The following is a 20,869-nucleotide window of genomic DNA, read 5'->3' as shown; positions in this document are numbered from 1 at the left end:
GGCGTATTGGTTCGGGTACTATACTGCTGCGCTCAAGAATGCAAGATGAATTCTGGCTGCAGCGGCCACTTTTCGACAGACAAAAAGCAAAAGCAAGACGACCCCAGGTGGTCGAGACTTCCTGAGCCATTCACTACCTAACCAGAATCGCTTTGGGACATGGAAGTCCATAAACCGAATCAAGCCAATAAACTGTCAGATCATAACTTAATGGGAACCATAGAGACAGTGCCCTTGAAATGTGTCCCCATAAAAGGCGCTGTACATACCATTTCATGCTTGAGCGAATATCACTCCAACCATAAACTGCAATGCTGGCTGCATGGTAGTGGTTAATATTTATTTGCTACATGTACCATAATAACATGTAAATCACGCAACCATAAATATTGTGGTAAGAGGAGTAAGGGCGTCGGTGGAAATGAATACATATGCGTGTGCACATTGAGATTATAATGCAATCTTGCCCAATTCAAGGCAGCTGCAGATGAGGGATAAGAAAAAAAGACAGATGGCAACGGAAAATATAATTTGGGTTAGAAGGCTAAACGTCCCAAAGCAACGCGGGCTTATGAGAGGCGTTGTAGTGTAAGGCTCTGAAAATTTCGACCACCTGGGATAACGCGCACTGACATCACATAGCACATAGGCACCTTGCTTTTCGCCTCCATTGGAAAGAGTACCGGTGGCTGAGATTCGATCCCGGTGTGGAAAAATATGGCAAGTAAGTTGGAGTAGCTAGCAGAAAAATTCTCGATGAGCAAGAAAAAAAAAAGCATTATATTCATACCTTGATGCCACTTATAATGTGAGTATGGTACTGTTCCAGTACATTGATATCAGAGTGGTGCAGAGTCTTAAATAACGCAATGGAACATATTTTCAGCCCCCAAGTTCAAATTTTCTAGTTAACAGTACAGTCCTCGCCAAAAGCAACTGCATTGATGGGGTTTGTTTGTTATCCACGCAGAGAAGCATTCATGGCACCCTGCTCTAAATTTGTGTTAGGTGGAAATTCGTGCCCTCACCTTTGAAGACTTTTTATACTTGGTTTTGCATACATTTACCATCCAATTTCGCATAAGGCTACCTCTATTGGCGCAGAACTGGCCGCACTTCGTGATTCTGTAAAGTATATCTGTAAACAAACTCCTCAAAAATAGGCTGTTTTCAGTGATTTCAAACCTGCCCTAAAATGCCTTCAATCGGTCTTGAGACATGGCGACCATGAGCAACTTGTAGCGGAGGTTTGACATCTGCACCACCAGGCATTACAAAAGGGTCACGAATCATCAACCAGTGGATACCAGGCCATAGTGGGATTGTTGGCAATGACTTAGGTGACGAAGCTGCTCGATCGGCTCATGATACAACCAGCATTGTTTAGATACCATTGACAATTAGAGCAGACACAGCAGGGCACCTTCGACTGTTTGCCCGAAATTTGACTAGAGACAATCATGGCCTATACCTGGAGGCTGGACATTCTGCCCGCACCACTTTGACCAACTACTTCAACTGCAGATACCGTTTGACCTCCCCCTTGGTGTGACACTACAATGCTCTGTCACCTGAGGCTAGCAGTGGCGTTTACAAATGGCTATTACCATCGCATCGAAATGGCAGTCTCTTCAGTGTGTGAGCAGTGCGAGTGTTGAAATGATTGCGCACATACTTTGTGATTGCCCTCAATTTCAGCGTGAGCGTGCCTTCCTGGCTACTACATTCCGCCGCTCGGACTCTTGCCCTCTTACTGAAGCCAAGATTCTTGGCCCTTGGATGACTCCATCAAAAAGAAAATCAGAGAAGGCGCTCCTTAAGTTTTCAAAGGACTCGGGGTTGAGTTCGACTAAATGTACGCTGTCTACCCCGTTTTACCATAGATCTCTGGATATGTGACAGACTCCTTTCCTTGGCGCTCTTTTTTTTTCTCCCTTTCTATCCCTCCCCACGTGCAAGGTAGCCTACTGGGCATCGCCTAATTAACCCCCTGCCTTTCCTGAACTAGTAGTCAAGCACCACAATCACTGAGCCGCTGAAGCTGGGGCCTTCTATACTTTTAAGGGTGTCATAAGAGCTCCACTGTGCAACTGAGAAACAAACCTGCTTCAACCACTTATCGACGGACAACATAAAAGTAGTGCACGCCATGGTTAGCACTGCTCACTGTGGTCGCCAAGCAATGCTGTGCTGTTTATCGACAGATGTCATTATGAGACTTTGCTATAGGAATTAACAGATTTCCCTTTTGCACTACTTGAATAACAGAGCTGCAGCTTTTGGAAAAATTATACATTCAAGTCTATTATATAGAAACCTGCTGAAGGCCTCCTTGTGACAATTTAGCCACTTTAGAACTACTAAGCTGACTTTTCATACAGTTCTAGCAGAATTAACCCCCACAAGTCTACAACAAAACATGACGTTGCACGTTCACTATTTGGACAAAGCGAATTTGTGTGTTTTACTAACGCTGTTTGAATCACATGCACCACACATGTTTGAAAATTGGGCTGTTTTTTTCCTATAAACTACCAAAACTATTACTCTATGTGCCCAGCTTCCTGCCACCTTGACAGTTTTCATTCCGCTGTGATCAAAATGCCACAGCTACAGCTGAGAAAAGATTTTGCAGTCCTAACTTCAGTCACCAAACACTAACCAACGATTACAGACCTTATAGTGGTTTAGCTATAGGCCAGGATGCCTTTACCAACCTCTGATTGCAGAGTGGGCGAGTGGTAGCTGTCGACAAACTTTGGACTCAGCAGGCTGGGACCAATGCACACAGCTAGGTTGGACGAAGGCATCTTGTTCTCCGCACTGCGGCTGTTGATGTGCCACAGGACGCACAAAAAATGCCGCAACAGCTCGACGTTAGCTGGTGGAAGTCTCTTCAGAAGGCTGCAACGGAGACGAGAAACAAATTGTAACAAGCGTCACTGGAAATGCTGCAGGAGAAATTTTAGTCTCCTCTGCAACCTGAAACATGCTTCTTGCAACATGCTGCATGGAGATTGCCTATTATGGTTGTTAGCAGTGTTAAATTACTTAGGCCCTTCAAAGTATGCAGCAGTTGAATGCCGCAAGCTTTTGCCAGCCCAAACTTGTTTTATCTAACAACTGGTCTATTCAATTCTTTTCATTCCCCTTTGAATTATCCCATTTGAATCACCGAGTCTACTGCAGAGTGGCAATGGCAACCTCAATTCAGATAGAAGCCCATAAATTGTACATCACTTCAACTAGAACAACCCCAATAGTGTCGCAAAGAAGATGGACCGACGCAGCGAAACCATCTTTGTAAGAACAAAGTCGCACATACCTAGCCCAACTGCTGTTTCAATCACAAATCCCACCTTGGGGTATTCTTAAAGAACTTTGGAAGGAATTTAGTTACACTTGGTGCTGAGGGTGCAATAACGTACTGCTGTGACTGCCCTCTGTCAGTGGAGATTTTCGACTACAGAAGACATTTGGCATTGATTCCAGCTCCAAACAACCAGATATACGAAGCACGAAGCTTTTGAGACAAGTGTGCACACACTCGGCGCAGCTGTCAAATTGTCAATGTCACATGATCGCATATCACACACCATGTCAACTAATTAGGAAGTTGGACTCTATTAGCTTTGATGAACCTGCCAAAATATATCACACCACCAACAGCATGCTGCTAATTCTAGCACAATCTCATTATTGATATTCTCACAATCCTTTGCACAGTGTATCAATTTGGCCTGACAAACACTAACCAAGCTGCTTAACAGCAATCTGATATTCTCATTCCAAGTAGTACATACCTGATCATGTAGTCCCTCTTTTTCCACTGAGGTTCCACGCGCAGAACCTTGAGCCACTCGGAGTAGAGACACCGCTGAAGCAAGCAGTCCGGTAGGCAGCCCAGGAATTCCTAGAGTCAAGTGAGCAATATCAAATACCATGCCCTCATGTGCTAGCCCCCATTAATTCAACAGTAAGGGCCAGCATAAACATAAAGTTTACATAAAAAGAGTTCAGCTGCAACATGTCCATGTTAATCCAGTGCTCTTGTTTGTATGCTGGGTAGAACTGTGGCTTAAACCATTTATATTTAGCACTCAAACGTCAGTGCAGTATTGACAGTAATAAGGTAGACCATTTGAGCTTTGCTGCCAAATTAGTTTCAGCATCATTAAATTCGTCTGCTCAAACCTGAAGAACATTACCACTGAGCATTCCATGCTTGCAAAGAATTGAGAGCACTTCAACACTATTAATATCACATATATAAATAAGCCCCTAAATCTGTACAATGTGAGTGAATATCCTGTTAGCTGTGGGCCACATGCCAAAACACACATGCCCACTGCTCTGGAGTAAGTTAGCATTTTGCACCACTCCTACCACCACTAAACAAAACTCTGGATAAGCCGACCAGATAACATTTCTTTTCGGCCAAAATGCAGGTTGCATAATAATAATAATAATAACAATAATTGGTTCACAGGAGAGGAAAGGCGCAGTATCTGTGACACTTGTTCTGTGAACCCCTGAACGGAAAGAGAGAAAGGTTGCATAATCTACAGAACTCCGCGGTTTGCCGTTTTCTCTGAGCAATAAGAATGGCAAAACTATTTACATCTTGGAAAGAAATAAAGATGTTCGTAGCACAACTGGTCAAAAAAGCTGAAAGCAACAGTTCCAGCACATGAAGTAAAACAAAGTGAACGAAGCGAAACAACTCGGGTAATGACAGGTTCATCATTTGTTCTAATCACCCTATCGACGAACCTTGAAAGGCAACAAGTGTTCACTGAAATCAAGCTGTTCGAATTAAGGGGTGCCTTTTAATTGCACTTCATACTGACATGATCAAATTGACACTTTGAGTAAACTGGAAGCTCAAATTAAGCAAGTGTGAATTCCCCAAGATTCGACCGCAATTCCTCATTCACTACTTAGCATTCCGAAAAGATGCCGCAGAATCCCTTCTTAAGCAGCAATGTGGTCTGTAAATAACACAACAAAGAGACTGTTGACTCTTGCATACCTTAAACACAGCAGCAACAACATGGATGGGCACATCCGACAAATTGAGATCCGGATCCTCTTCTAGCCTGGCTTGCAATTCGCGTTTGGAGCGAACGTTGCCGGACTTTCGGAAAATTCCATACGTGAAGGGGCCCCGCAAGAAAAGTTGCCGCAGCAAAGTCTGCACCAAAATAATGGAAGTGAGCAAAGTATTAGAGCTAAAAGAGCATGAAAAAATGTAGTAAATCATCTTGGGATCATGACAAATCTTGTATCTGTAAGCAAACTGCATGACGTGACCATCCATGCTCAAGCCTATAACTTTGCATCGCAACCTCTTTTTAAACTTGATATCACAAAAAGCTCCATACAAGACGACCTTATAGAACTTGTTTTCTAGCAAAACGCATCAATGCTCACGTCAAATGCAGATACTCATCACAATGAAAAACCAGCAATTGATCACAACCTCTCGCGAACAGCACATCAGCCGCATCAATAAAGGCATGCAAAGATGCGTACCATAACAGGCCTAGGTAGAATGCCGTTTGGAGAAACCTTGCTCAGTTCTTGGCCAAACAGGCTTCCCACAATGGGAGATATGCTGCCGGAGTCTGTCGAAGACTGCTTAGAAGAGGGCTGCTTCTTGAAAGGCCAGTTAATGAGGGTCGGGCGACGGGCCTTCTTCGGTTTTTCCGCTGGAATAAAAAAATAGAATGTTAACTACTAGTAGCTACAGCTGTAACACCTAGAAAATTCTCAAGGCTGTGTGTCAGAAATGTCAGAAGTTATCGATGCTTCAGCCATAAAACTGGTGCAGTCAAACTTCCTTGAGAACAAAAAGTTCTGTGTTTTTAATTGGTTTTATGGTGCATAGGCAACTAAGGCCATCATGTCCCTAACTCGCAGCAGAGTTTTTGCATAAAAAGAATTGTTTTATTTTAGCAAATCAGAATCGCAGCTTATGTTCACTTTTGATTAAGTAAAAGCATGAAAATACAAGGGCATTTTTTCCTACTAGTAGGTTAGGATGGAAAGGAATGTATTAAAAAGACATGTAAAATGTATTTTTTTTTTTTTTTTTTAGTTACACTTACTTTTTCGAGCATATTAAAACATGGTTCATTGTGAGTTGATCACCACATGCCTCACATGCAGGTTTGTCGTGTTTTATGGTTATAATTCTGGTTTAGTTTGGTTTATGAGGTTCAACGTCTCAAAGTGACTCAGACTGAGAGATGCCGAAGTGGAGAGCTCTGAAAATTTCGACCATCTTGGGATCTTTAATGTACACAGACATCACACAGTGTACGGGCGCTTTGATCCCGCATCCGTGGGAGCAAAAGTCGAGCCCCATAACCGCTGCACCACAGCGGCAGGGTTTTTAATGAATGTGACGTTGCACACAAGCTATTTGACACAAGACAACTTCGATAAAGCATTCTTGATGACTACGCGACTTTTATTCCTCGATGGTAAGCTTAACCGGGAGTAGTTTGTCGTTTATTTCATCGCTCCATGAATCCTGTCAGCTTGCTCTCAGTTTATTTTGTAAGAGCTTCACAATATCCTTGGGAGGTATATTCATCTGTTTTATTGCTGCATTATGAGCACGTGCGGCATGTCCATCACCTCTGTCCTTCCTATTTATTCCCAAATAGTAGGGACCTTGCAAAATTTTATTACCCGTTTTTATATGTACCAGCTGTCATATTGTGTATAATATTTTCTTATACGGGCTCTACAGTTCTTAGAGTCTAGTGCTGTGATTACACTTGGGGAGTCTCAATACTGCTGTAAATGTTTTTTCTTTATTTTTCTGCAATCACGAAGTGGACGATGAAAAGCATTGGAAAGGCTCCTACCAGTTTCTAAGGCATTATGTTTCTTCAGTTAGATCCAAACCCTTCAAGGGCTGATCAAAGGGAGCTTTCTTGTTACCCATAAGATTATACTTTCTTCTCTAAACACACAAAGACCAATGCACTTGTATTTTTTCATCAATGCAAATAAAATGTGAAGGTAAGAATTCTATGGTAAGATTGGTCCACATTACCATGGCGAAGCACGAGCAGCAAAGCTTATCCTTCAAGGAAATATCACTGATGCCATTTGACAGGTGACATAGCAAACAGCCTAGATAAAAATAATTCTGAATTCATTTTCCGAATTTTCGTGTCGCACTTAAAGGAAAAAAGAAAAAATGAGTCACTTAAGCTCTGCTTAAGGGGAATGACACAATGGCATTAATGGGCCCCATCAGCAGCCTGAAGTCCTCTTTGCATGTCACTTCATACACCTTTTCTGTAATTTTTATTATATTTATTTCCTCTCAGCTATGCAGTATAAGACGGTGGCGTAAAGCTCCTAAAACTATCTTTTTGAATAAAACGTTCCTCAGTGGTCGAAGGGTAGCGCACTTAGCTCACAACCCGAGGCGCTGAGGTTGGAGTCCCAGATCGACCATATTTTTGCGCTACGTAATAGTGGTGGAATGACATCACCCTATAAGCAAATGAGAAACTGCGCAGTGATGTCACGATGTTTGCACTACTGTGTAATCATTGTGGGGAGAGAGGGAGGTAACCAGTGCGAGGTCCTGTGGTTCATGACTATAGGATCCAGTCACTAGTTCAAATCTTCTTGACACAAATGCAGACAACTGTGGCGCCAAGTTACAGTACACTTAACACTCACATTAAAACTGCATGTTTACTGCAAACACAAATGTGCACGCGGGGTCTGAAAGGATTGAGAGAACGATCCTTCCATACTAACCATCGGCAAGCGTGAATTTGTGGTAGTTTCTCCGCAAGATGAAGGCACACTTGAAGCCAGTGATGACATCCGACAGTGAGGACAGATCTAGGTTGGAGCTTTGCAGCAATTCACGCACAAAGTTCATCTTGATGCAGTAAGGAAACTCGTGCCCTATGAGAGGGTATGGGGCCTCATCCTTCCCTGTCTTGACCCACAGTTGGAATTCATCTGGGTTTAATGCCTGCACATAAAAAAACACAGTAGAAGAAAAGAGCTGTGAGCACAAGTCGTCGATTTTGAGCAGTTCCAAAGCTCAAACCATTGCACTAAAATCTAGCATTTGTGTGGGCCAAGGTTCGGAGGTCAGCCTACTGTTGAACCAAATGCGGCATCTAGACAAAGTACACAGCTGCAGTGGAGAGAGCAGAAGTTAGTAGCCACTAATATTTATCTGCTGGCTTATACATGATGTCACAGTTCTACTTTCGACAAGTGGCCATATGGAATAGCCGGGTTTCAAACCGGAGCTTAAATGGTATGATCAGCCTTAGCCAGAGGGCAAGTGGCCAAATAATGGTGCAGAAATGGCAGTTAGCAAGGCAAGCTGCCATGAAGAGAAGGCACCAAGATCTTTTTTTCGCCCCTGCTACAAAATTTTAAACTGAAACTCTCATTAAAAGTCAAAGCAAAGACTCAAGTGATGAAACTATCAGTTATCCTGCGTTACTGCTTTTGTATCGGTGGCCCAGTTTTGACCTTTAATAATTAAGCGTGTCAACAAAGAATGCAGCAAGAAGAACAACATACAAAATTACGTAAAAAACATTACTATATTAACAGAATATACTGCTTGCACTTCCACAGAGTTTTCGAGTACAGAACTGAATATACTTACGCCATCCAGTTTTTGTGTGATGAGATAAATGCACTCCTTTGTGGTGTGGGTGTTCGTGATCCTGACCGTTTCTTGCTGCAGTCAAGAAAAAAAGAAAGGCAACATCGCAGTGAGCAACTCATTGAATGAGCGAAGAAAACAGTTATCCTAAACCTTCTGGACAGAGGTGCTGATATGGTAAACCTGCCACCTTAGACTTTCAGATGAACAACTGGCTGCATTTAGGCACTTAAGACTGGCAACTTGCCGAGAAACAAAGTGGAAAATAATTGTTCAATGCTAATTATAATCAATATGCGATGTAACAATGGGCCAGCTAGACTAGAGTCATTTTAACCTGCCAAACTAATGTTTCGAGGGAATGCTTGAGAAAGGCAACTACTGCTTCGGTAAATGGTACTGTTGCATGCAACTGGAAACAGTATCCGTCTAGCACATTTCTACCAAACATATTCAAAAGTGCTTGCACTGACTACGCTGGACTGCTGGTATAATCCATTAGCTGAAAGAAACCTACGTATTCTTGTTGTGATATAGGATCCCAGTAGTTGACCTGCAGGGCCGTTGGCTGACGCCCTTCCCTATCTTTGGCCTCGGATATGAGCCTGCAAAATACAGTACACAACATCAGACACTGTATTGAAGAACATGTTGCACAGAATATAATGACAGTTTTATAATGACAGTTCTGGACAGAAACTTCTCATAAAGGCATTTGTATGAAACTTTGTTTACACAGTCTACAAAATGTCTTAACCAGGATGGTTGACCATGGTACACACAGCATCAAAAGTTTATGAACGGCGACTTCGATGATGAGGAAGAGAAAGCCAACGCACAAAACTTTTATTGGTGCTGTGTAATTCATGTTCACATGATTATGCAATCATTAATTTTCTTTGCAGATATTGCCTTCCATAAACTTGACTACAGGTTTGCATAATAACAAGAAACACACAAAAGATAAAGTTGCATCATTTGATTTATAATTGAGTAAAATGTGCAAACAAAGACATCAGCTAATTACATATTTGAAATCAGCAGCTGGTATATTAATGTCAAGGAGCACACAATATAATGAAAACTCCAAATCTTCAAAAACGGGTGCAATGTTAGCAAAGAAATTGCTGGCACAGTATGCCTACACAGATTTAAGAGATGTAGCAGCTTCATGGGAGCACCAACCCATTAGAACAATCACATTTTGGTTTTGTCAAACATTGATTCAATGCTTCTAATGTCATTTTTTTTTAATGCTTCTGTAAAGATAGAAAAACATTTTATAACCTGGCATTATAATTAAATAGTATAAACATAACATTCTTGAAATTGGTAAAGTAACCATGTACAAGCAAGCAGGCCCACCTATTGTGAACAGTCACAATTAATTTAACAGCTGAGCTACACAATACACAACTGATCACTCACACCTAAGCGGACATCATGCAAATTTCTGAAGCCTTTACTAATGAGTAATCCGCGACAGTGGCAATGGGTAATAAGCAAAGCTTTCTGAAAAATATCAGGGCTGTACATAGAATCTATGGCAGGCTGAATCAGATTTACTTGCAAAGTGCTGCTAGACATAAAAACGTTACAGTAAGAAAAATGGGAAAAGCTGTTGGACACAGTGCTTAAAATATATTGGTAATACTTTATGACTAGCAATACAGTAACATGCACAATATTAAAACAGTGTTCACTTGGAATGTTAAACTAAAGATACAAGCCATAACCTTTATTAATTTATAACACTGACAAGTAAGCATTAGAGCTTTGTTTACTTTGAATGAGAAGGTAATGTTTTTACATAACGTTTATTGTTACTGCTAATTTTGAACGTCAATGGTAATGCTTGAATGCAGCATATACAATTTAACATTTCTGTAATACTGCTGAATGTTTATTTCAGCTTTCCCACTATCGTGGTCTATACGAAAAAAACAGCACCTGCACTCGTAAGCAGCCTTGCAAAGATCCATATCACAGTCTCGGTACGAGTTGCTTTGATCATCAACTGTCACTTGACTCGTGATTCATCACCATATTCGTTTCGCCCACCCCATCCTATCAAACTCGAAGGCACGATTAGCGAAGGCACACCATAGCGGCGCCCCTGCGCAAAGTGGCCGAGGGAATTTGACGGGAGTGCGAAGATAATGCAGCCAACGACAATAATTACATCCCATCTACATCTTAGTTGTCCGTGTCTTTATTTGAGCTCTTTTCAAGACACATTATTGTCCACAGCCGCGCTGACCTCGTTTCCTTGACTTAGCGGCAGAGGTGAAACACAGATAAATCAACCACGTGCACGTGGTGAGTTCTACTGGAACACTGCTGGGTCGCGCGTGCGGGGACTAAACATTTCAGATCAGCACAGGCATGTTAACACGATCTTTCAAAGTTTATACTACTACAGCCAAATAATTTTCGCTGCCACAGTAGGCCTTCAGGTACTCTCAGTGGAGATCAGCAAATATTCTAGGGGGGAAACTAAACGACATATGCACACGAAGGGGGAAAAGTACTGGAGATGAAGAAAAAATAAAGCATGGCTGTTCTATTCCGCAAGGCCTCATCACATTCTCAATGAGGCTAAAGCATACAAACTGAAATTTGGCATTCCTTTGCCAAATTTTGTAAACAAAAGCCGGCAACGAAGCAACTTAATTGCAAGTGAAAACTGAAGAGAGGGAACATGTGCTACAATTTCGGACGCGCTGTCAGCCGCTTGTTTACACACACACACACACACACACACACACACACACACACACACACACACACACACACACACACACACACACACACACACACACACACACACACACACACACACACACACACACACACGCTTCACTGCTGCCAGAATCCTTTGCTGCTTTGCACACCTCGACTAGCAACGCGTGCAATTACTATTGCCAACTTTTGTGAAAGCGGAGCCAGAGGCGCGGTAACTGACGACGTTGTGCGTACTGTCCGCTCCACGTCGCAGTTTTCTTCCGTTCCCTTCGCCCCCTTTGGGCAGGCAGTAAAACTTGGCGTCACCAGGAAGGTAGATTGCGTAGTAGATAGTAGTAGTTCCGATACTTACTGAGCAAAATGGCTGTGCCACAGGTCCCTCGTGGCCGAAGAACTGCGAAGACAGAGCACAAGGGCAACGCGGTCACACCACAAGCACAGGCAATTACTCCGATGTCGGCACGTTCAAAGCGTCGCGCTTTTCATCGTAGACACACACCGCAAAGAAAACGCGCGCACACTGATGGTTTCCGGAAGTCAAGATCAGCGCGCGCGCCCGCGCAATGGAGCACGGGATAGAGCAAGGTGGTGCGTAGCCCCGTCACGTGCGCAGCTGGGCTAGCAGTAGCACTACACACGAAGCGTCGCGGGAACCGGACCCCAAGAGGGTAGGAGAGGAGGAAACGAAGAGAGCACAATCAGTACGACGCAAAAGAGGAGGGTGCCGGAGGAGGAGGAAGACTACTGCGCTGTCCCTACCAACTGTCGAGGCTGAGGGGAGCAGAGGATAGGTGAGGGGGCGAACAATGCAAACGAAAAGCTGCCAGCCGAAGCCATGTTCGTAAAAGCCCCCTGACTGCTGAGAATGAGAAGGCTAAGGGGATAGGCGAGGGGAACGGAGGTGGGGAGACTCGGGGAAGAGCGACCACAACTTCTTCCCCTCATTTCCTTTCCTCCCACTTTGCAGACAGCAGCGACTACAAAAGCTCCGCTTGATCCACAAACTACCATCACTTCGAACCGGACTGCCCGCCACTGTGGGCTTTTTGCCATGTTCCTGGTTTTTTTTTTTTTCTTTTTTTTTTTTTTTTTTTGCTCGCCTCTTTCGAGACCCGTCCCGAACCGACCACATCGCCTGCAGGTGTTCCTGAAACGAAGGTCCCAGAAAAAGACAGCCAATCAACCAAGCTACAGGCTCTTTTTTATGTATGTGACTTCTACCGCTTCGTTTTACTCTTTCGGCCTTCCGCCATGTCAGTTCAAAAGTAAAGCGGGCAGAGCTACAAACTTCATAACGATGTCCCCTCCCCACTAAGGATACGGCAGCTTCGACAAAGAAGGGGTTTCCCCGGAGGAAAACAGTTTCCCCGGCCACCAACTGGTGTTCTAGCCAAGAGTAAAAAGGACAAGTGGGGCCTCCCTGCCTGGAGCACATGTGATGGCCCGACAGACACCTGAACGATTGTCCCTTTGCTACAGTTTCTTCCTCCCTTTTTTCGCAGAACCGCGCCCCTTTCGGCAAATAAAGGAAGAGCTAACTGGACAAAAGCAGAACTTTCGATGAATGAATGCCTAGTTTTCGTCAGCAAGGGTGAGTACTACATAAAGGAAGCTATGGTACTACGTGTTGCCTACACGGCCCATTAACGACGCAGCTGCGTTCATGAACACGTGATAGTCCACGCCCAATGACGTAACGGTGACGAAACGCCTCACGGATACGCCAGATGTTATAAGGAAACATTGCAGGATCAAGGCGACATTGCTTTTTTGACCTTGTAAAGAAGGGACAACTAAACACTAAGAAGGTGATGAGGCTTGAAGTCGGCTGGAAGAAGCCCAGTGAACGAGGAAATGACAAGCCAACCCGGAAAAGGATCTAATACCACAGAAGCTAGTGAAGGAATGATGTGACAAAGGAGTGAAGTGGAGACAGCTTACCAGATACGCCGACGACATATAAAATTGGGACAAGGGCGTAGGCTGTATAAATGGGAAAAAACGCTATATAAGGCGCACCAATTGAAACTGCAGAAACGCACGCAACTAACGCCAGAGTTAATTTATTGGCACACGCCACTGTATTACGTACCGTATACGTCCGCTCCGTTTAAAACATAGTCGCCTTCGAAACACGAGCGGAATCAGCATGTGCGAAGTCCCCAGACTCGGAAGGCGCACACGTGACGCTAAAACCGCGCCACCCCGTCGAGCAGCCGTCCATTTTTCATCTCTGCCCTGCGACAAACTCAATCTCGAAGATCTCCCACTGCCACACTCCTCACGTGCACCGTTTTTGCATGGGGTGCCCCAAAAAAGAAGAAAGGAAAAAAAGCGAGCGAAGGGGCGCAAGCAAGACAACGGTCAAAACGAAGTCTCTGTCTGTTGGTTCGCGAGTGGGCAAAGAAACGGCGCCAACGCTTTCAGCGACAGACGAGAGGCGAGACGGGCCATTGCCGATCTGGCGGTCGTTCTGCTTCGGAAGCCCCCCCTCTTTTTGCGGGCCCGTCGTTTCCGTATCATCCCTGAACGGGATAAGAAGGACGAAAAGTGCGCGACGCAATTCAGCGCGGGCTGCCGGATGGTGTTTGCCACTGTCGCCGAGGGAGGCCTAGACGCTACGGCGACGACGTGCTCGCGCCCACGTACACACTGCCGCCGCCAGCGAGACAACAACGGGAAGGAGACGGCGCCCGAAAGAACTCGGCGGGAGAATCCTCGTCGCGCCGCGGGCACCGCAGGAGCCGTGCTACACCCTCCCCCGCCAACTTTCGGCGCTTTCAGGTAATCGCCTTTTTCTTTTTCGTATCTTTCCAGACGCAAATCTGTCGCCACCTTTGTCCGGCAGTTCACGCGGTGTCCTCCCGGAATACTTCCCGCAGCTCTGAGAGGGATGAGGTCGTGTTCGGGCTCACGCACGCCCGCGGCTGACGAGCGGGCTGGGGATAAGCACGACTCTCGGGTACGATGCCCCCGCGGTTCCGAGCGAACTGCTGACCAGTCCCGTCCGCCGCGCGTGTTTAATCTTCAGCTACCGATGGCTGTTTCCGCTGCTACTATTGCTATATCAGTGTTTATCTTTCGGCCCTTCTAATGTTTTTTTTTTCTTTTTTTTTTCTAAACAGGCGTCGCTCCGAATATACGAAAAAAAAAAAAAAAACTGCCTAAGCACTTACTTGCGCGAGCTCGAGTTTCGCGCATATTTAAAATTTAGCAGTACATTTTTTTTTATTTATTGCGTTTTGGTTGAGCCCTTTCTCCCTTTCACTCCTCTCTTGTTTCCCCTACTCGCTGTCCCTTTATTATCCCAAGCCGCAGCTCAAACGCTTCAGTGACCGATAGCGGATGCCAAACTGGCACGAACATGTTCCTTCCTTTTGCATTATTCATCTCAATAAAACCATTATAGTAAGACAAAAATAAAAAAAAAACTGCAGTTTCAAACTATAGGCCATATAGTTCGCCGCGTGTGTCCGCTGAACAGTTACTGCAGACTTGAGTTATAGGTTATAGTGCCTAGAATACTCAACTGGCATCCGACTATAAGTACTATACTACTACTGCCGATGCAGCTTCCACGGTAGGACGTTCATCCGATGGGAGGATATGGCACTGCATGCATTACTGCTGCGATAGTGTGGTCTGCCTTCGCATCCGACAATAAGGATTTATTCACAAAGACCGCACTAAGGAAGTAACTCGCCCATACATCACATAAAACATGAGCACCACTAAATTCCACCCACCTGTGTTAAATATCAGCCAGGAGGAAAAGATAATAATTTCTGGCAAAGATAATATTTAACGCGATTAGTATAGCATTTCTGGCACAGTTCTCTGAAAAATCCAGCGTTGTGAGCTCAAAAACCACAGCCATAGGTTTTGCAGGTGGTTCGTAGCTGACATGGCCGGGCTCTTATTGGTCGGCGGATTATATGACGTCCCGAGGCCACGTGACACGCTAAGAGCTACCAACTCGGGCTTCTCTTGAGATTGGAATCGAGTATGACACGTTATACTTCTAGGCCACTCGAGCCCGTTCGTACGGTATGATTAAAGCGGGGATTTGGATATATTCCAGATGGCCTTGCTTATAACTGTATGCTAATAATAGTTGTAATAATAGTGAGAAAAGTAAGGCACGAATTAAGAGATTAGTGATTAAGCGAACGGCAAACAGCACGAGTGCGAACGAGGATCCGCAGTTACAGCTGCATGGCTGCAGACGCACAACCGATTCGTTGACGCCAAATAATAATCACTCGCTCGTACACAAGAGCGCGTACAATTCCCCCACCATACCCCGAGACCGCGCTACAGACTAAACGAAAGCCACTCGCACGCGAGACACAGCGGGACACGGGTCGCTTTAATTTTCTATCTACGCGCAAGTTTTGCCTTTTGTCGAGCTGCCGGGTACTGCGTTAGCGGTGACGTGGCGAGCCTAACCAGTCAGGGAGATGCGTGATTAATAGAGGGATAAAAGGAAATTCGAAGAATCGAGGCCAATCAGCGGATAACACGCGAAAGATCGATTCAACCTCCTCTTATAGGTCAGTCAGAACGCGCGCAGGCGAGGCGGCACGGCAGATGGCGATTCGGCCTAACAGAACAGGAACCCAAACTTGGAAGGGACAATCAGTCGCCGATTTCACGCCCCAGCTTCCAGAGGAACATCTCGCATTGAGGCGTGTCCTTGCACCACCCATGCGCGAGCAGAGACTCCGACTAGACAGACAGATACAAGAGAGACAGGCTACGGAGGGGCCTGCTACAGCAGTACAAAAAGTAATAAATGGGTCGCGAGGAAAGTTCGTTTTCCTCTGGAGGCGGAGAGAGGGATAACGCGCAAGATGCCCGGACTCGCTGATGACTCTCGGCGGTGGTGACGGGGCCGCCAAGCCACGGGCTCATCATTCGGCCGACCGTGTAGAATTAGGGGGACGTAGTTGTGCGTGTGTGTTCGCACACATAAGAGAGCGGCGGCCGGGCAATTAAACGAAGGCCGCCTTAGCCCGGTGACCCAGATGTGCAGACGACATATGTATGTATAAAATACGCCCACGGGCACATGTATCCCATTTTCATTCTTAGTGTTTTCAGTCTGGCTGCCCCCAAACCGGACGATCGTAAAGATACGTCGCGATACAGCAGAGGGGCGAGGGCGCATCACCGAACGTTGCCAGGTCGGCGAAAACATTTTTCTTTCCGTGGCTGTATAAAGTGTACATTTTACCCAGCTCCATGCGCTTTCCATCTACCCTTGCCGTTTCTTTTAGCAACAGCATAAAAAAAAAAAAAGAACATACCGCGGGCTCATAGCGATGAACTGCACAATACCAAAGGCTCGCCTTCCCTTTATATACTTAGTTTTTTTTTTTTTTTAAAGCGGCCTTTATTATAGCCAACAGCGGGGTAGCAGCGCGATATATTGCGCCGGCTCGAAGCACACTAGGACAACGCCCATCTCATCGCTCTCTGCGGCGTGGCCGACTAGAGTTGAATAAAAAGAACTCAAGAGCACGCTGCGGGGAAGCTAAACGAACAAATAAAAATAAAGGGGGGGGGGGGGGGGAGAAAGACGAGGGACGCGGAGGGTGCCTGTACGGTGTCATCGATCAGCAAAAAGAGCGCACAAGCACACTCGTTCTTAATCTTGCAGGCTGTACAGTTGGCGTACACGCTATAAAATTTCGTAACTAGCGGTGAAACAAACAAAACAAAAAAAAAGTGAAAAATAAAGGCGTCGCCTAAGACTGTTGCCGTAAGACCGGTACACATGCCCGTGATTTTTCGGTCCCAAAGCTGACGCCCGATTTTCTGCAGAACGAGACCCTTACGATATATCGCTTTAAAAAGTAGGGATCCGAGTGAAACGTTTGCACACAAATAAGCCCATACTTTAAATCTCTTCAGCGTGTTTGAATTCGACCTGCCATTTTCTTTCTATTTTTTTAAGGAGTCGTTTCATGCACATCTTGCCAATGAAATTACCCAAGCAGCAACGCCGCTTCGTGGTACGGCAGAGCAGGTTCATCTGGGGCCCTAACGAAGAAGCCACTAGAGCTCGCAACGCCCCTTTCTTTACAACCGGTGCATCACCGGCATACATAGCAAAATTACTTTTGAAAATGAATTAAATTAAATTACATTACTAATTACTTTTGAAAATGAATTAAATTAAATTACATTACTAATTACTTTGCTGAAAATCCCAGAAAAGTAATTAAATTACATTACTCATTACTGCTCCCCAAAAGTAATGAAATTACATTACAATTACTTCTACTGAGTAATTCATTTCTTTGAAATTACTTTCTAGTTTCCATAAATGCAAAAACTAAGTAAAGCTATTAAACAAAACAACAACTTCTCCAGAGTATTCTAGTTGACTATAGTTCTGCTCAATTCTGTCTCCTTTTGCCAATCCGTTACGCTGGCTTCGGTTTGCAGCACGTCGTTTCTGCTTTCGCGCACTCTACTTTGTTGTCTATTGAAGGAGTGATGCCGCACTTTTAGTAAAAGTAATTTCGAGAGGAATTAATTACTTTGCTGCGAAATTACTACCAAAAAGTAATTCACTACATTACTAAATTACCAATCTGAAAAAGTAATTCAATACATAATAAATTTCCAAACAAAGTAATTAAATTACAGTAATTTCATTATTGTAATTCAATTACTGCCATGTCTGATCACCGGCGTCCACACGCAAGTACGGGCGCACAGTCTCGAGAGAATGTTTTTTTCTGCGCCACCTCAGCCACCTTACCAGACCGAGCCAGCGACCAACAGACTGACCGGCCGACCGATGGCGATGGTTCCCATGCATGCAACGATGTAAGAGGTGTGGAAGTGGAGAGAAAGCAGAGAATGAGGGTTCCACACTCGCGAGCACACCGACGCTGACCCACTACAGGCCTAGAGGCCCATTTGGGGCCGCAACGCAGCGCCCAGAGCGCACTCCCCGCATTAAAAGGGAGCACTTGCGGCGCCTCAACCTTCTTCGGAACTCGCACGAAAGCGGCAAGCCGCCGTCCAAAGCGTTGCGTGACGCAAGCAGAAAGCTGCCGCCGCCACTGGCAACGCTAGCTGGAAGGAGGGGAAGGGGGGGGGGGGGGGGGGGGTGCTCTCTTAGTCCACTTTCTTTTTTACATACGCCCGATCGTTTCCCGCCTATACATCAGTGGGGAGTGGAAATTTTCTGGATCGCTAAGCATTTAATCGATTACAAAGCGACGGCCGTGTACAGGGAACACGGATAGCATATATGCCGGACAAAAGATGAGAGCAAGCATGCGAGAGGAACGTAAAAGCGCCGCGGAGGAGCGCATATAAAAATGCGGCGCCAAGCGCGCGGCGACGTTCGACTATGCAGCGGTTGCGCGCGTTCTTATCCGCGATAAAAGGAGGCAAGGAGATCGAACACGTCCGTTTCGACGAAGATGCCACGGCTTCGGAGAAAAGTCGTAAAGCGAGCCAGCCGCTGCAAATTAACGATGACCCCAAGACAGAAAAGAGGGACCGAAAGATTCCGCCGATACCCGAGACAATGAGTTCCTGGATTGTGCGCCAAGGTTTTGCGATGCGCAATGCAGCACTCCCATTTGGCACGGAACGCGCGAGCAGTTTGCCCCCCAGGCGGCCAGCTAACTGCAGCTTGAGGTTTTAGGGGTGCAGTATAGAAGCGCTGTTAAAAGTCGGGAGGAAATAAAACCTCTTAAGCAAACCACTCATTGCACTCCGGCAAGGAGTCTTAGCGGAATTCCTCGACTTCACGCAACTTCAATGGGCAGATTCGACGCCAAGACAAAAGAGGGCGCGATGGCTGTTCGTGATAAGCAGGAAGTTGAGAAATGACAGTTCATTTGCATGCGAGCGATGTTTACATTGCCTTCCTTTGATTGCCCAGTAACACAGCTTGGCATATCATGAGTATTTTATCTTTGCAGCACACATATGCAAGGACAAATATACTTATGACACCGAGGCAAATAATTTACATTCACTCTTAAAGGAACCGTGAAAAGATAATTACAACGGCTAGAGAACGCGCACGGACTGGCAGTATTCCACCCCTAGTCTCAACGTTAAAAAGAAAAAAAAAAGTAAATAAGCTAGCTTTACTAACACCGACGATCAAAAATGGTGCTCTTCTCTCCCTTCAATCCAGCATACGCCGGGGCAGAAAGAAAAACATCTAGGACGTGACTGTAGCCAGCAAGAAGTCTCATCCAGGGCGGCGAGCAGAGGCGGCAAAGCTAAGACCGCGCGGTGAGGCGTCTAATAGGTTGCGAGCAGTGGCGAAAAGCAATTTAGATATTTCAAATTTTACACACAAAGGCCACTTCTAGATATTTGTTGCATTAGAATGTGTCCAAAGATATCTTTTCAGGGACCCTTTAACAAAACCTTCAAGTGCGACCATCACTGTAGTTCGTGCTGGCAAGCTTCGTTTTAATAGCATAGTTGTGAATCGTATTTCCGACAGTTCAGTTCATTTCGCTAGTCGACTTGGAGAAGATGCTCACACCTGCACAACGAGCTGAAATTTAGAAGCAGCGCTGGCTCTAGGTTTCGCTACTTCAGAACACTCGCCCTAAGCGACCGGTCATGAGCCAGGCGAGAGTATAGTAAAAAGCGTGCATAACAAGCTCACCTGAAGGTGACGACTACGTTCGTGGTGGGCCAGCCCATCACGAAGGAGGTGTCCGGGGAGCGCGTCGACTCGCTCACGTCAGCCAGGCAGTTGGACAGCCACATCTCGCAGGTGCGCACTTTCTCCTTCAACTTGTAATTGCCAGACGACCTGACGAAAGAGCGCCGAAGTGCCCGCGCAATAAACGAGCAATCCCCCTGAAGGAGCCATTCTGGACAATTGTTGCCTTCACCAACATCAGCAAAGGTTTACAACCGAAAATCCCCAAGCTCCCCTAACCAGTTGCTAAATCTGCTAATCGTGACATTTAGATTACCGCGCGCCTTTCCTGTGCATACTTCGCTTGGGCTATATCTTGCTGCGTCTATCATGTCTTACTGATACTAATCACGTAACCATAGGGATATTTAGAATATGGGGACCCGGCTGGTTAGGGGGATAGGGTAATTGCTGAGCGAAACTGAGCATGCGCGGAGTGCTGCGATGAATACACGAGGGGTGCGGTAATCACTCTGAGCCTGTGCACTCTCTCCCCGCTATTACCCTAGTACCCTATTTCCCCAGCCGATAGGGTCCCCCTTTCTAAAACTCCCCAATAACAGCTAGCAGCCCTAGCGCTTCCTCAGTACTGAGTACTCAGTCAGTACAGTTTCCTCAGTACTATATTACACTTCCGTGGGACTGGCAACGATCTATGTTGAGGCATCGCGTTGCGTACACACACCAGCCCCTCCCTATTTAACCCTCTCCCTAGCGTGCTCAACCTTTCATGAAACAACTGTATATGCCAATAGACA

General features: G+C 45.5%; 1 protein-coding gene across 1 annotated transcript in view; it reads right to left on the bottom strand.

Annotated features, from left to right (window-relative positions):
• The window catches only part of LOC146207648 (uncharacterized), a 629,022-nt gene that overhangs the window by 6,067 nt on the left and 602,086 nt on the right, over window positions 1-20,869 (bottom strand). The window contains exons 13-21 of the mRNA XM_084589405.1: window positions 20,073-20,222; window positions 11,766-11,807; window positions 9,186-9,273; window positions 8,669-8,743; window positions 7,792-8,014; window positions 5,536-5,711; window positions 5,033-5,194; window positions 3,804-3,913; window positions 2,718-2,904 (exon numbers count right to left, since the gene is read on the bottom strand). Coding sequence (XP_084445531.1) covers window positions 2,718-2,904; window positions 3,804-3,913; window positions 5,033-5,194; window positions 5,536-5,711; window positions 7,792-8,014; window positions 8,669-8,743; window positions 9,186-9,273; window positions 11,766-11,807; window positions 20,073-20,222 — 1,213 coding nt within the window. The remainder of the gene's footprint in view (window positions 1-2,717; window positions 2,905-3,803; window positions 3,914-5,032; window positions 5,195-5,535; window positions 5,712-7,791; window positions 8,015-8,668; window positions 8,744-9,185; window positions 9,274-11,765; window positions 11,808-20,072; window positions 20,223-20,869) is intronic.

Source organism: Amblyomma maculatum, chromosome 1, assembly GCF_055883805.1.
Source record: "Amblyomma maculatum isolate TAMU_Amacu chromosome 1, ASM5588380v1, whole genome shotgun sequence".
In the NCBI taxonomy this organism is placed as follows: Eukaryota; Metazoa; Arthropoda; class Arachnida; order Ixodida; family Ixodidae; genus Amblyomma; species Amblyomma maculatum.
This window is presented reverse-complemented; position numbering and strand designations above follow the sequence as displayed.